The sequence below is a fragment of the Pagrus major genome, chromosome 17 (assembly GCF_040436345.1).
Source record: "Pagrus major chromosome 17, Pma_NU_1.0".
In the NCBI taxonomy this organism is placed as follows: domain Eukaryota; kingdom Metazoa; phylum Chordata; class Actinopteri; order Spariformes; family Sparidae; genus Pagrus; species Pagrus major.
The window spans coordinates 17,389,248-17,402,859 of record NC_133231.1 but is presented as its reverse complement, the minus strand read 5'-3'; the positions used below and the strand labels follow the sequence as shown (position 1 = coordinate 17,402,859).

General features: G+C 40.6%; 2 protein-coding genes across 2 annotated transcripts; one reads left to right on the top strand and one right to left on the bottom strand.

Annotated features, from left to right (window-relative positions):
• Positions 1–1,198: 1,198 nt before the first annotated feature.
• Positions 1,199–9,789, bottom strand: tmem67 (transmembrane protein 67). Its single transcript, XM_073485373.1, has 28 exons — positions 9,585–9,789; positions 8,763–8,851; positions 8,548–8,638; positions 8,274–8,373; positions 6,811–6,874; positions 6,614–6,685; positions 6,456–6,518; positions 5,993–6,147; positions 5,793–5,901; positions 5,621–5,707; positions 5,294–5,359; positions 5,042–5,195; positions 4,852–4,969; positions 4,641–4,746; positions 4,361–4,417; positions 4,158–4,256; positions 3,959–4,057; positions 3,551–3,637; positions 3,362–3,461; positions 3,117–3,256; positions 2,887–3,027; positions 2,682–2,762; positions 2,475–2,591; positions 2,260–2,376; positions 2,038–2,145; positions 1,801–1,903; positions 1,558–1,700; positions 1,199–1,476 (listed from the first exon to the last, which is right to left on the bottom strand). Exons 1-28 carry the CDS (start codon positions 9,787–9,789, stop codon positions 1,396–1,398), a joined length of 2,952 nt encoding a protein of 983 aa, XP_073341474.1. The 3' UTR covers positions 1,199–1,395.
• A 1,580-nt stretch (positions 9,790–11,369) lies between these two features.
• Positions 11,370–13,589, top strand: rbm12ba (RNA binding motif protein 12Ba). The gene is made up of 2 exons (XM_073486133.1): positions 11,370–11,459; positions 11,636–13,589. The coding sequence occupies exon 2, from the start codon at positions 11,661–11,663 to the stop codon at positions 13,383–13,385; it is 1,725 nt and encodes a 574-aa protein (XP_073342234.1). The 5' UTR covers positions 11,370–11,459; positions 11,636–11,660; the 3' UTR covers positions 13,386–13,589.
• Positions 13,590–13,612: the final 23 nt, after the last annotated feature.

Sequence of the window (13,612 nt, the reverse complement as noted above, 5' to 3'; positions counted from 1 at the left end):
AGAGTGAGCGCTGATTGGCTGAGCTCTGACAGCCGCGATGACGTCACGTGAACTCCACACGCACGACAGGGGCCTTTTAAAAATCAGAGAGGTGAGCTCCAGCTTATATTATCCCACAGGCACATGTTGATGAAGATACAGAGGTAAATGTTAACGTGACAACCTCTCCCTGTAATCTGAAACATTAAGATACATCTCATTTACTGTAATCAATCACAAACACTTGCACTTCTAAATAATGACTAAGCTGGGCAAACAATCCACTTTTGGTAGTAGGACATGTTTGTGTACGTTCTTGCAGAAACAACGAATAGCTGTGAAGGCGGGACAAAGGAGAAGAAAATCTATAGTTTTAACGCTGTGGTGCTTTTCAGATGTAAAAGCCGAGAAAGATGCTGGCTTCCTTTCAAAGCCTGTCTTTCTGTTTCAAGCTGACTTGACTCAAACTAAACTCTCTTTTATATATCTATAATTCTATATGAGTGCTGATTCAAGAGTCGTAGAGAGAAAAAATGTATGAAATCCAAACTTTTTAAAAAAAAAATTCCAATGTTCATCTTAGTTTTACCGAATATAAGTAACCTTGAATACCAGAACAATTAAAACCCAAATGACAAAACAACTTCAACATTGTCACATTGTAAGTAACCCACATTATAAGGCCAGTGATCAACACATAACACATTTTAAGGCAGCAGCAGTGCACATCATAGTGCCTTTACTGGAGGTTTAAGGGGGGTTGTACTTGGTTTGTGCCAATATGAGTGGCCATCGGAGCCCCTGTTTCCCAAATTTCTTATGGGGGCCCCAAACATTTGCCTGGTTTGCTTCTCCTGACAGTGCACCTCTGTATCTTGATATAAGAAAAACAATCAAGTAATTTTTACTGCATAAAATAACCCGATAGGAATGTCTGACTACTCTATAAAACATAAAAAGATATGCAAAAATCATAAAAATACAGTGCTGAAATAAAACTCTTGGTCAGTGTTTTGCAACATTTCCCACAATGGATTAACATATCCAGAAATGCTATAATGGCAAAGCCTCTGATGTTTGACAAATGTATATAGCCTTCACACACATCAACTTTCTCTTTACGTTAATTTAAATTTGCTTAATATCATATTACATTTTGAGAGGCAACTGTGTGTTATTAAAATGACCTCAAAACAAAACAATACCCAAAACAATACTGTAAAAACACATATCAAAATATTTTAATCAATAAAAACATCAACATCTTTACAAAAATTATGATATTTACATCATGAAACAGCAGTGAAAATACTGTAAATGCAAAGGAAAGTACAAAAAAGAGCTGCAAAAGCTGCGAAACAGTAAACATTTTGTCAGGAAACAACACTGACACTACCAACTACTTAGCGGGAAATTTCATATCAGAAATCTTTCATCCACCAGAGTCTTGTTGACAAGGTTCTTCCTTCCGAAAGTGTTGCGGATCAAGCGGAATATCTGTAATGAATGAGACAGTTTCCGTTAATGTCCTTTCTAGGACATTGAAGGCAACATAATGTATACACACCAATTACTGACCATTTGCTGTACGTATGTAAGCACGGCTGCAAGCACAAAACTCTGAGATCCAAGGTCGACGACACAGAAGAACAAAGTATCAAAGATCAGCAGCGTGGCCTCATTTCCATAAAACAGCACATCACTGAAGGAGTGGGCCTCGTCTGCAGTGAGAAAAGCAAACAGACGTTAAACACACACACAAATACTGTCCATACATGACCAATAGAAATGTACAGCCTGTCTGGGCCAGGAGGTAGTTACCATTGTAGAAGATGCTTTTTTCACTGGGTTCAAGGAACTCCATCCCTATGACCCTCTCAAACATCAGCTTGTCCTTCACTATATAGTCCATGTCAGGGTGAGCCTGAAGAGAATAACGCAACATGAGAGACAGAAAAAGCTTGTCTGTACAAAATCAGGTCAATGTATGCATATACAATCAGGTCAAATTGAACTCTGCTGGGTTCAGTTTACTTGTGTGCGCTCATTTGCGCTTACATGGTCTATCATGGATCCCAGGAAGTGGTTCATGGTGTGGTAGCCTCTGGCGTTCTGCTCAAACTGGTTACCCGAGCTTGCATCCATCAGCCGCGAAGGCCCGCTCCTCTGGAGCAGAGGGTGACAAGCAACCATTCAAATCAAACATTTAAGTTGGATTTTTTTTTCTTGGTTGTATATTTTAAAGCTCAATTAAAAACGCAACAGAGAGAGAGTACACACCCTGCTGATCGGCTCGCGTATCCTGTCATACTGCGACCGCAGACGGTTGGTAAGAGACACCTGGAAGGTCTGGGTATCTGTGTTGGGAAGTAGACCTCTCTGACCACACAGGGACTCCTTGAGACAGGAAAAGACAGAGAGAAATAAGATGGATGTAATGTGAAATCAATCTGCTACAACCACTAACACAACATGTTGTCTGTCGTTGTACGTACACTTTCTCTCTTCATGTTGTTGTTCATTTCCTCCATGTTTGTATCTGCATGTCCGTGTACTGAACGGCCATGGATGTAGTAGCCAAAACAACGGTGAGATAACAGCAGCATAGAAATCTGTACACGGACACAGACAAAATAGTCTTGTATATAAAACATCCCAAACAGATAAACTGTTTAAAATAGAATACGCACAATTCTACTTACGTTACTGATGGAGCAGAGATCTACGAACTGACGGATTTTGTCCTCCACAAAGTGCTCGTGAAACACAGTGAAGTAAATCACCTGTAGGGATAAATAATAAATCTTCACACACCTATTGAATATTTGTCTCATCTTTTAAGGAAGACAGGAAAAGGCTAGAAGTCAAAGGAAAATAAAAAATAAAAATGAACAATGGCAGTTTTACCTGGAGTAGTCCGATGCAGAGCCACAGTGCGGCTGCCACACCGTAGCGCAGGATCAGGCTGTATGAAGGGGTGTATGCCTGTGAGGAGCGCTCTAAAGTTGGCCATGGGTCCCTCAAGGCCAGATTAGAGAAACCCAGCACCTGAACAGTACAGGGTGACATATCAGCAATGTGGAAAGGGGCATAACAAAAGCTGCAATCAAAGAACAGAGTGCTGATGTGAGATGTACTTCAAGAAAGAATAGCACAGCCATGATCTGAAAAGTTGGGCTGATCTTGCGGATGGTCTGGATCTCGTTCCATTCATTGGCCACAAAGTAGGTCCTCCAGATGCTGACTGGAGAGGGCTCGCGTTTCGACTCGCCAGTAGCTGAAATATAATGTAGCAGCAAATATGGTAAATGGAATAAAACAGTTGGATAATTACTTCTTCTGAAGACTGCAAAATATAAACTCAGAATAAATATGTTTTAACCTTGAACAGTCCTGCTTGTTTTGCTCCGTGGCCTCTCCCAGTCAATAAAGAATATGTCGACTGACACCTGAAGGATCAGCTTGTGGAGAAACTGGACAGCCTGGATACAAATACACAAAAATAAACTTTTTTAATATACCTAATAGGAGAACACCATTCGAAAACATTAGTGCTCAGTAGGTGTCTAACCTTAAGAGCGAAGGCACAACCGATGTATGTCACAAACTGCTCCTCCTGAGCAGGTAGAGGTAACAGCACTGACACAAACTGTTGGGCCTGAACAGACACGTAAACAAATTAATCTCAGAAAGCGGCTGATAATAATAGCGGCTAAATCTATGCATTCAAAAAGAATTACTCATGCAAAGAAGGTAAAGGAGGAAAGAAACTTGCCTTTAGCGTCTAAAGAGTGCAGAGAGGAATAAAAAACAATTTAAATTCCATGCAAAGACAAGAAAGACACTCTTCGTGTTAGGAAAAAGAGTAATGTTAAATAAAAAAGCGACAGAAAGGAGACCTCGCTGCAAACACTAAAGACCACTCAAGTATGAAAATAATCAATCCTGCAAAAGAATGTCTTGAAGGAATTAGACTAACCTTGTAAAAGATGAGCCAATAAAGTCCAGTCCCCACGGTGACGGCGAAGAAAACATTGGCCAGATCTCCGGCATAAAACAACATGAACTTCAGCATAGTCTGAGTCAGAGGGAGGAAGAGACTGAGATCAATTCTGAGCTTTACACCAACATACGGATTGAAGCACGCTCCAAATTATGACATGTTAAAGACGCAATACCTCTGCATCAATGAGCGGAGAGGCGATCCTCCTCTTCCAGCTGACCGTCTTTAGCAGAGAGTAGAGCACGGCAACGCCGCCCATCACACCAAGAGCAGTCTGTGCACACAGATATATCAGAGCCACAGCTGATACTGTGTCACATACACACTCAGTCAGACACAAGCACTTCTCCCTTTTCTCTCATTCATACTTCTACTTACATCTGTCTTCATGCGAGCCTCATTCTGATCCATCTCATACTCCACAGCAAACGTTGTCTAGAGATAGATAAATGAGTTCAACGCATAAGACAAAAAAAAGCTTGTTTGTCCAGATAAATAAAGAGACAGTGACTCATTTTGCCATTTTTTCTTTTGAACAGAAAGCCTACTAATAAATACAATCTTTTGAGATAGAAAATGTGAGCGAAAGGTGAACATTAGGGTCAATGAGGTATAGAACAACTATAAAAAGATGAACATGTGTGTGTGCTCTACTCACAGACACAGTTTTTGAATTGCTATCCGTGGTAAGAATGTCTCTGTAGGTCACAATCATTAGAGGGGGAAACACTTTTCCTTCCTGGGTGCGTGGAACCAGCTGAAACCTAAAAAACACACGCATTTGATGAAAAACTTCTTCACAACAAAATTACAAAAGAAAACTTCCCCTTTTTTTGTTATAAAAGGTTGTATGCGCATGGGGAGCCCACCTTATCTTGACACTGCTGGCAACACGGATGACTTTAGGGCTGGAAGTGCTCTTCTCTCTCCCACTCAGTGTGTCAACAAGAAACATACGTCGAGACAGGTACCAGTTCTTCATGCTCTCTGTACAAAAATTAAATATATTCAAAAAATGCAAACACACACATACACGCACCCTTAAAAATTAAAACCCACCTTGGTTGATAAAACGTCCTTTGTATTGCTGGTTATAGACCAGCGTAGGCAGGGGGAGAAGTTTTCTGTTCTCTCCTCCACCAAGGTCCATAAACACATCGTAGAACAACGGCTCGGGATGAGTACGCAACAGCTCTTCTACTGAGTGATCACACTACACACACACACACACACACACAAACAGCTTAAACAACAACATAGCAGGAGAGTTTGTGCACCGTCTCTGAGCTGAATGACGGAAGAAACACTCACACTTTGTTTGTAAGCTGTTCCAAAGCTGAAGGCTGCTGCCAATTTGGTGGTTGTTTCTGGACAAAGCTAAAACAATGGAAGAGAAGAAGAGATTTGGTGTATTTTACAGCATTCTGTATTTTAGTTTATGCTTAGTATGATGACATCGAACAGACACAACTCATGAATTTGTGTTATTAAGATGCAAAATGATGGGCAACAATGACTGGGAATAGCCGCTACCACCAATCTATGTGGGTAAACCAAGAAGTTATATATACATTTTATAATAAGTTACAATGCTCTTGTGTATTCAGACTAGATATCAATAGTCATCTGACGTCTTACCTGAAGATTTCCCCCTCCTACAGGTTCCCATCTGAGGAACTCTCCTCTGACATTATAGACAGCAGCAAGCAGCTTAATGTCAGTGTTCTGTCAGATAAACAGAATATGTCAATTAAAAGAACATTTTTGTACCATTTCAGGTTTATTGCTCAGTTTGTAGTCCATCACTTACCTTGTTTCTTCCTCTGAAACTGAATCCAATGGGAACGGGATCGGTCTGAAGTACTCGACTGGCCAGTCCTGGTTCGTCTCCATAGTAAAGCCAAGGCAGATTACCTCTCCTGGTGAAAGAGTAGCCAAAGTGCTTACTGTCCACTGCTGCATAGATAGCACAATATATACATATGTATATGCAATGATAGTGTTGATTACCAGTAGGAAATGTCTTGAGTTGAGCTCAAAGCAGTTCTAGATTTAAAGACGGTGTTAAAGAGACCACAGGCATCGGTGGACACGTCGCTAAAGGAGTGCATGTTCATCACGCACATGTTCCCGAGAGCCTGACACGCTGTCAGATTGGAGAAGACCTACAACCACATAACATGTTAATGCTCAGCAGCTGAAACACAAACAAAATGTTACTGATATTATGGTAAAACTATCATTATGAGCTATAATCTCAGTATATAATCTAAGGATACTGGTGCATATTTACATTACATGTGCATTTACTAGATGCATTTTGGCATAAATTATAGTTAAAATTTCAATGGTTATATGGAATGTCAAATATCCTCTTGTGTTATGATGAGCACATCTCTTGTGGCAGTGTGTGGCTGCGACCAGAACTGACTTCCTGTGATGTTAGATAAAAGACAAGGAAAACTGAAATTACAAGGCAGGCTGCTGACGAGGAGTACAGGTTTTTGACGAACCAGGCGGACTGGAGGCTGAACTTCTGCGGGTGTGAGCAGAACAGAAAACACAAATCAGAATAAAATAAAATAAACAAAAATAAAGTGAGCAAGTAAGAGAGATTAGAAGGAGACTCACTAACTGAGCGTAGTTAACACTGGGATTCACATTGGTGGAGAGGCTGCCTGGAGGGAAACATAATCCTCCTGCCTGGAAAATCACATACATATATACTACAGTATGAGTTACATATATACTATGAGTCTGTTACTGAATGGTGTGTGTATGATATGGCTGGAGTAAGGTACAAAGGTACAAAGGTCAGCAGAACTCACCAGCACATTAGGAGGGTCACACACACAGGAGTTGTTCATGAAGGTGGCCTGACATCTCTCACACCTGAAAGACAATTTTGGAGACTGTTCAGGCCCTGATATAACGTACAATGAAAACCTTCATTCACATTATGACAGCACTACACCAGTGGCAATAATAAAAAGTAAACATGCATAAGCCATTTGTCAGAAAAAAAGAAATGTGATGAAATGAATGAAATCTGTCCTGGGTTAGTGTTTGTGAGAGGCACAGAGGGAGGAAGACAGAGAAGATACACTGTAGATATGAACATGTGTTTCTACAAACCACAGATACGTTAAATTTGTAGGTTTGATACGCATCATATTACGTTCAGATCGAAACCATATAAGGTGACTTTTATGTCAGGGGGAGATGAGGATGGTGGTGGTAGAGATCTAGGTGAGATCTAGCTGCTAAGCAAGAGGCCAATTTTTGACACAGTTTCAACATTTTGAGTTTCAACATGTGCAAACACAAAAGAGAATTCCAATAAAGAGAGATGTGTCTCATTCAACCAGTATAGGAAGACATTTCTGCATTTAATTTAAGTCAATGGGTCAAATGACTTGGAAGTTATTGAAAGAAAAATGCTAATATTTTCATAAAAAATGCAGATTTTTCATTAAAATATTCGTGAAAAATACAAGTACCACTAAAATCCAATAAAAACTGGTGTGTCTCACTCAACCAGTATAGGAAGACATTTCTGCATTGATTTGGAGTCAATGAGTCAAATGACCTGGAAGGTATTGAAAAAACTTGGCGATGTTTTCAGAAAAAATGCACACTTTTCTTTAAAATATTCATGAAAAAAAGAAATTCCGCTAAAATCCAATAAAAATAGGTGTGTCTCATTCAACCAGTATCAGAAGACATTTCTGCATTGATTTGGAGTCAATGGGTCAAATGACCTGGAAGGTATTGAAAAAATCGGCCAATATTTTAAAGAAAAATTGTGATTTTTTTCATGAAAAATAGAAATTCCACTAAAATCCACTAAAAACAGGTGTGTCTCATTCAACCAGTATAGGTAGACATTTTGGCATTGAGTTTGAGTGCGACAGACCGGGTCAGCCATCTTTTTCTAACCTGAAGCAAGTTTTTTTTGTGCCTAAACCTAACCAGACCATAAGCCTGGCGTAAACATAAAACTGAAAATTGAACATAAAGAAACATGATCAAAATGATGGCATGAGGGATGAAACCATAACAACCATTCATATTCAACATTTTAAAACCCTGATATGCTGTGGATCAACTAACCTGTTAAAGGAGTATTTTAGTATTGAGCTTCATAAAGTTGGAGGAAGAATGTCCCCCTATAAGTGTCATGATTATATAATTTCTAAAAGGTATTACCTCAGGTCTTGGTCAACTTCTTGAGGTTGAATTTTAATGAAACAGCTGGATGTATCAGTGTTTGTACTGTAATGATGCATACCTGTCTCCACTGCTGTTTGGTACAGACAAAGCAGGGGCATTTCCATTACACGTTTCACACCTGGCCTCTTCCAAAAGGTTTCCATCGACATCTCTTTCCACTGGAAAGCATGATGCATATTCAGTCATTTATACAGAAAATACAGAATGACCTATGCTTTTGCTTCATTGTTAAATTTGCAGCAAGCTCATTCAGGATTAAAGACTGAAAGATTAAAGAGTTTTTTAAAGGCATTCTTGCAATTCATAAATTAGTCCTGTGATCTGTGACTCACCCAGGATATTGCCTTGTGGGCACTTGCACTCCCCCTCATCACTGAGACTGCCTGGACAGCGAATACAACCAAACCCACCTTTAGTTACTGCCTGTAAAGAAAGACAATATTTCAGGCAAAGTATTGTTAAAAATGGTAACAGGGGTTGTATGTGAGATGCATTATTTACAGTTTAAAATGAGAAAATAAAGACATTGAAGGTAAATTCCACATACGGGCTTGTCAGTGGGACATTGTTGACAGGTAATGGATGCCTTATCAGTGATGAGAGTTTGGTACCCGGTTTTGCAGATGCAGCTCAGTCCTGAAAAAAAAAGAGTAGAACGATTAAACTCTGGAAGATATTGAATATTTACTAACACTGACCAATAAGAAAAAAGATGCTATTAGTTACAAGATGATATTACACCATAATCAGGTAATGTTGATACTCTTTGCTGATCATTGTTGGTATTAATTTATGATCACGCAACTCCTCTTATTATGCCATAATCAATTTCTGATACCACGTTGCTATACAGTGAGGGCAGATGACACCTCAAGGTTTAATGTTGGAGAAACTGGGTATTCAACTTGGGTTGAATACGATGTATTGCTTTAATTGGTTTATCTGTGATCTCGCCTAGTTTAGCTATAGTTTAGCCATATCATGACACATGTGGGAATATAATATAGCGTATTATATTATCAATATACGGAGCTGATTGAGACCTAGGCTACTATATACCTGGAGTATCAACTCCTGATTGCAGGTACTGACTGAATCCAAACGGCACATTGTGGATTCTGCTGTATTCCCCCCTTTAACGCCTCACGTAAGCTATCTAACCAGGTTTTAACTTTATATTCAAAGTATCTCAGCCATTTAACCTACCTAACTTATTTAGCTAACAGTTAGCCGGCTCATTGTGGTTTCTTTGCGTTGTACATTACAGTTGAAGTTAATTCGTTTAAAAGTAAGACAACTGCGACTTTCTGTGAGCAGAGTAGCGCCAGTAACTCAAGTCCATGTGTTGTTGTGGTGGTTCGTTACCGACCTGTTGTGCTCCGTCGCTGGTTTGGACCGCAGCTCACACACGAGAGACTCGAGATATCGAAGAATTGTTCCACACTGCAGTTTGAAGGAGCCTTAAAGGGGATGATAAACTGCTGACAGTGAAGTAGATCTGTGTATATTAAGATAAACAACGTTAGAGGCACTTTGTATCTGCTAACGACGAACGGCAGCGTCCCCGTCGCCATGGTAAACAACGGTCTTTTTTTCTTTTTTTTTACCCACAATCCCCTTCATCCTGCGTGATGACGTTGCAGCTAAACTTATGTGTGCGTCGCAAAAAAATTGAATATCAGCCGATTTAGTTGTAATTTCATTGCAAATATCCAAATAATTACAACTTTAACCAAAGAAAATGTACGTTAAGGATATTTTTAACTTAATATTTAATTGGAAATGATTAAATAACATTTATGTAGAAAAGGCCTAAATCTTCATCACTGTAGTAGTCACCAGAAGCAAATGGTCACAGTGTGCTGTATGTACTTTGTCAACACTGACTTGACTTATTACCTCTGAATTATGACTTAATTGTGACTAACCAGGAACTCATTCACGTCGAAAGGCAGCATCCTAACAACATCATTAGTTCCCTTCCACTTAAAGCATCACCAATCCAATTAGAGCACACCTCATCCTTTGTTATGGGCTCCCAATTTACCACGGATCCCATTTGTACACAGTTATACTCATGCTGTCAAGACAAAGAAGATGCATAATATCATAAATGAGCATGGAATTATTTGCCAAAGATGACTTCTATGGCTGTGACTTAAGATAAACTGAGGTCTCAGATTTCACTAAGGATTTATTTAAGCTAAGGGAACATGAGTAAATAGCCTAATTGGCAGTTCTGTGGAATACAAGCAAAACGTTTGAGAGCTTGACTAGGAGGTGTTGGACAGATCTGATTTGGTAACTGGTCTGACAGCTTATCTTTTTTCTTATCTCTTTAGTACATTTCCACAGAGTGCATGAGTCATAAGGGACACTGAGCAGGAAACGTAAGCATCAGCCTTGCAGAGGTATCTTTCACTTCCTGTTGCAAGTGTTTGCCTAGTCTTCAAGGGAGAGGAAACCACACAAGTAATAACGTTGAGTAAGTAAGATTTTTGAAATATTAACATTTCAATATAAGACAGAACATTATTTATCCTGAGAGAAATTGTTAAAGGAATGAATTTAAGTAACAATGTTTTGATCGACCAGAGTTGATTGGACGGTGTGTCTTAGAAACCCTATAAAGCCTGTTTGAGTTTTTCTATTCATGTGTGTGGATCATTGATGGGTACTGGAGGCGGGGAAGAAAGGAGCTGTGAAGAAAAAATAAACATCAGGGGCTTAATTTGGCTTTGCTTAAAATAGGATCACTGTTGACTGCTTAAATATTTCAGATTATTTTACTGTAGTCTTTTTCTGGAACTGGAAAAGTTTTTAACTCAAATAGCACAGTAGTTACAAGACATAAGATATAAAAATATAATTGCTGCCACAAACAGGACACAGTAGGCTACAGTGTGTGTGTAAGCTTTTAGAGCTGTGCTTATCATAAAGGGGTCGACATTAATTGTGCTGTGTAACTTCTATGTCAACCAGAATCTCAGTATTGTCATGTCCTGACTGTAGCCCTCACTCCAGCCCAGCAGGTGGCGGTAATCCACCTAAAACACATTTCAGAGCCAATGAACTTAGAGGGAGGGAAAAAAGCGCATTGTGGAGCTCGTTGGGGGCGAGGCAGGGAGTGAGAGGGGAGCTGTGGAAGAAGGGACTCACGGCTAACTTGAGACAGGACGACAGCAGAGACAACACTCGTTAAAAAACACCCGCTATTGATTATCTGTTGTACCAAGCTGTGGCTGTAAGTATTTGTACTCGTTTCATAGTGACAGAAAAAAGAAACTTGTCTCTCTCTCTCTCTCTCGTTGTGCTGCTGTGAGACTCACGTGTTTCATGTCCGAATAGCTTGCCGTGATGCCTTCAGCACACAGCTGTTGTTAATTTGTGTGTGTCTCACCATTTTTGTCTTATTTACAGACACTGCCTGACCGTGGTGTGAAAAATGGCCGTAATCCTGCGATTGCAAGGCCTTGATGTGAAAGCAAGTACTGGAGATATACGCTCGTTTTTTAAGTGCTTTCACATACCTGATGGTGGAGTGTACATTGTTGGAGGGAGTCTCAGAGAGGCTTTTATTGCATTCACATCTGAGAGAGATGGCCAGCTTGCCATGCGGCAAACGGGCCAGTCCCTCAAGGGGTCTAAGGTGACTCTACACATAAGCAGCATGGAAGAGCTGGAGCACAAATTGGAGGCATTGTTAAAGAGAAGGAAGCCCTCCCCCTCCCAGCTCCCTGTGAAGAGACCTCGGCTGCACCCTGATGTAAATGTGGAACCTTTGAATGCAAAGCCTCGTACCCCCAATGCTGCAAGACCACCACCTACTACTGCATCAAAACTTGATCCCAGAACTGCAAATCTTCCACAGCCTCTTCAACCGGATATTTCAAATCTACAATCTTCAAATGCCATCGATTCCAGCACTGCCTTTCTTCTTGGGATATGTACTGTCCTTCAAGGCCTCCAGTCGTCCCATCAAGGAGAAAACAATGAGCCAGTGCCAAGGGTTACTTTCCCAAAGACTCACAGCACAGTTGTGTCCAACGAGGTGAGGACACCAGAGGAAACTCTGAACTCAAAGCCAGGCTACGTCAGGCTCTTCGGTCTTCCAGCCTCAGCTACAAAAGAGGTAATCTGCCATTTTTTCAAAGGGTTGACAGTGCAAGAAGCCATAGTGAATGTAAAGTTGGGAATCTCCCACGGCTGCCTTGTGATGTTTGCGAGCGAGCAGGAAGCATGTGAAGCTCTCCTCTTCAACCAACGGTCGCTGGACCAGATCTGTGTGGAAGTACGCGGAGCAACTGAGAAGATGTGGACCAGTGCGCTGCAAGAATGTGAAAATGCTTTTGATGATGGGGAGCGAGTCAAACCCAAGCAAAGCCCTCTGAGGGAAACTGCAAACCACAAACAAAACCTTGCTGCACAGCAGGTTACGAGGCGAAATGTGAACCGGTTGCTACCTAAACCACCAAAAAGACCTGACGTTGCCTCAGCAACTGCTCTATCAACAACAATGGAGTACACTGTTAAGGTCAGTAATCTCCCCAAAACGTTGACGAAGACTGACATAAAAGAATTACTTGGATGTCCAGACATTGCACACAAAAAAGTGATACATCTGCTTGACAAGGAAGGCAACAGAACGGACACCGCTTTTGTTATTCTTAACCGCACTGAGGATTATGAATATGCACTGAATCTAACTGGCTGCCATGTGGGCTCTGATGCCATTGAGGTCTCTTCAGTGACTAAGACAATGATGAGGGACATCATGGCCAGGACCAAGCCCAGGAGTCTGGAGCCAGACACAAAGAAGAGACCAAATCAGAAGACGAAATTTCATCCAGTTGAGACACCAGAGGAAGCACAAATAACGGACACAGACCCAGCAGCTCAGACCTGCCTGTTTGTCAGAAACATGCCCGCAGATGTACAGAAAAGTCAAATATCAACCCTTTTCCGCAACTTTGGAGTCAAAAAGGGTAGTGTCGTCTTACTGCTCGACAGTGATGGCAAGGGTATTGGTGAGGCCGTGGTTAAGTTTAAATCACAAAAGCTCGCTGCACTGGCTCAAAGGCTCCATGGTCGGGAGTTCCTGGGAACAAAAGTGCTTCTTACCCACATAAATGTGAAGCAGATGGAGGACATCTTGACAAGAAATGTTTGAATAAGTGGAATGCAGACACCATGGCTAAAGACTGATTCAGAAATCTTAATTTTCCCAACTAATTTCTCTCAACCTTAATTCTGTTCAATTAGCAAGTGTTCTCGATTGGTTACATGTTTTCATCATGCTCAGTTACTTTCAAGTATTTCTACACAATCCCTCTGTGAATGCTCTGTACATTTTAAAATAAATGTTTTGACACTGTTTTATTGGCCTTTTTTATTAAC

Coding starts and splice junctions, on each gene's coding strand:
- tmem67 (XM_073485373.1), bottom strand. CDS start 9,789: ATGGCGACGGGGACGCTGCCGTTCGTCGTTAGCAGATACAAAGTGCCT. Junction 6,686..6,810: donor GTGACCCTCCTAATGTGCTG/GTGAGTTCTGCT, acceptor GTGATTTTCCAG/GCAGGAGGATTATGTTTCCC. Junction 5,360..5,620: donor TAGGAGGGGGAAATCTTCAG/GTAAGACGTCAG, acceptor CCATTGTTTTAG/CTTTGTCCAGAAACAACCAC.
- rbm12ba (XM_073486133.1), top strand. CDS start 11,661: ATGGCCGTAATCCTGCGATTGCAAGGCCTTGATGTGAAAGCAAGTACT.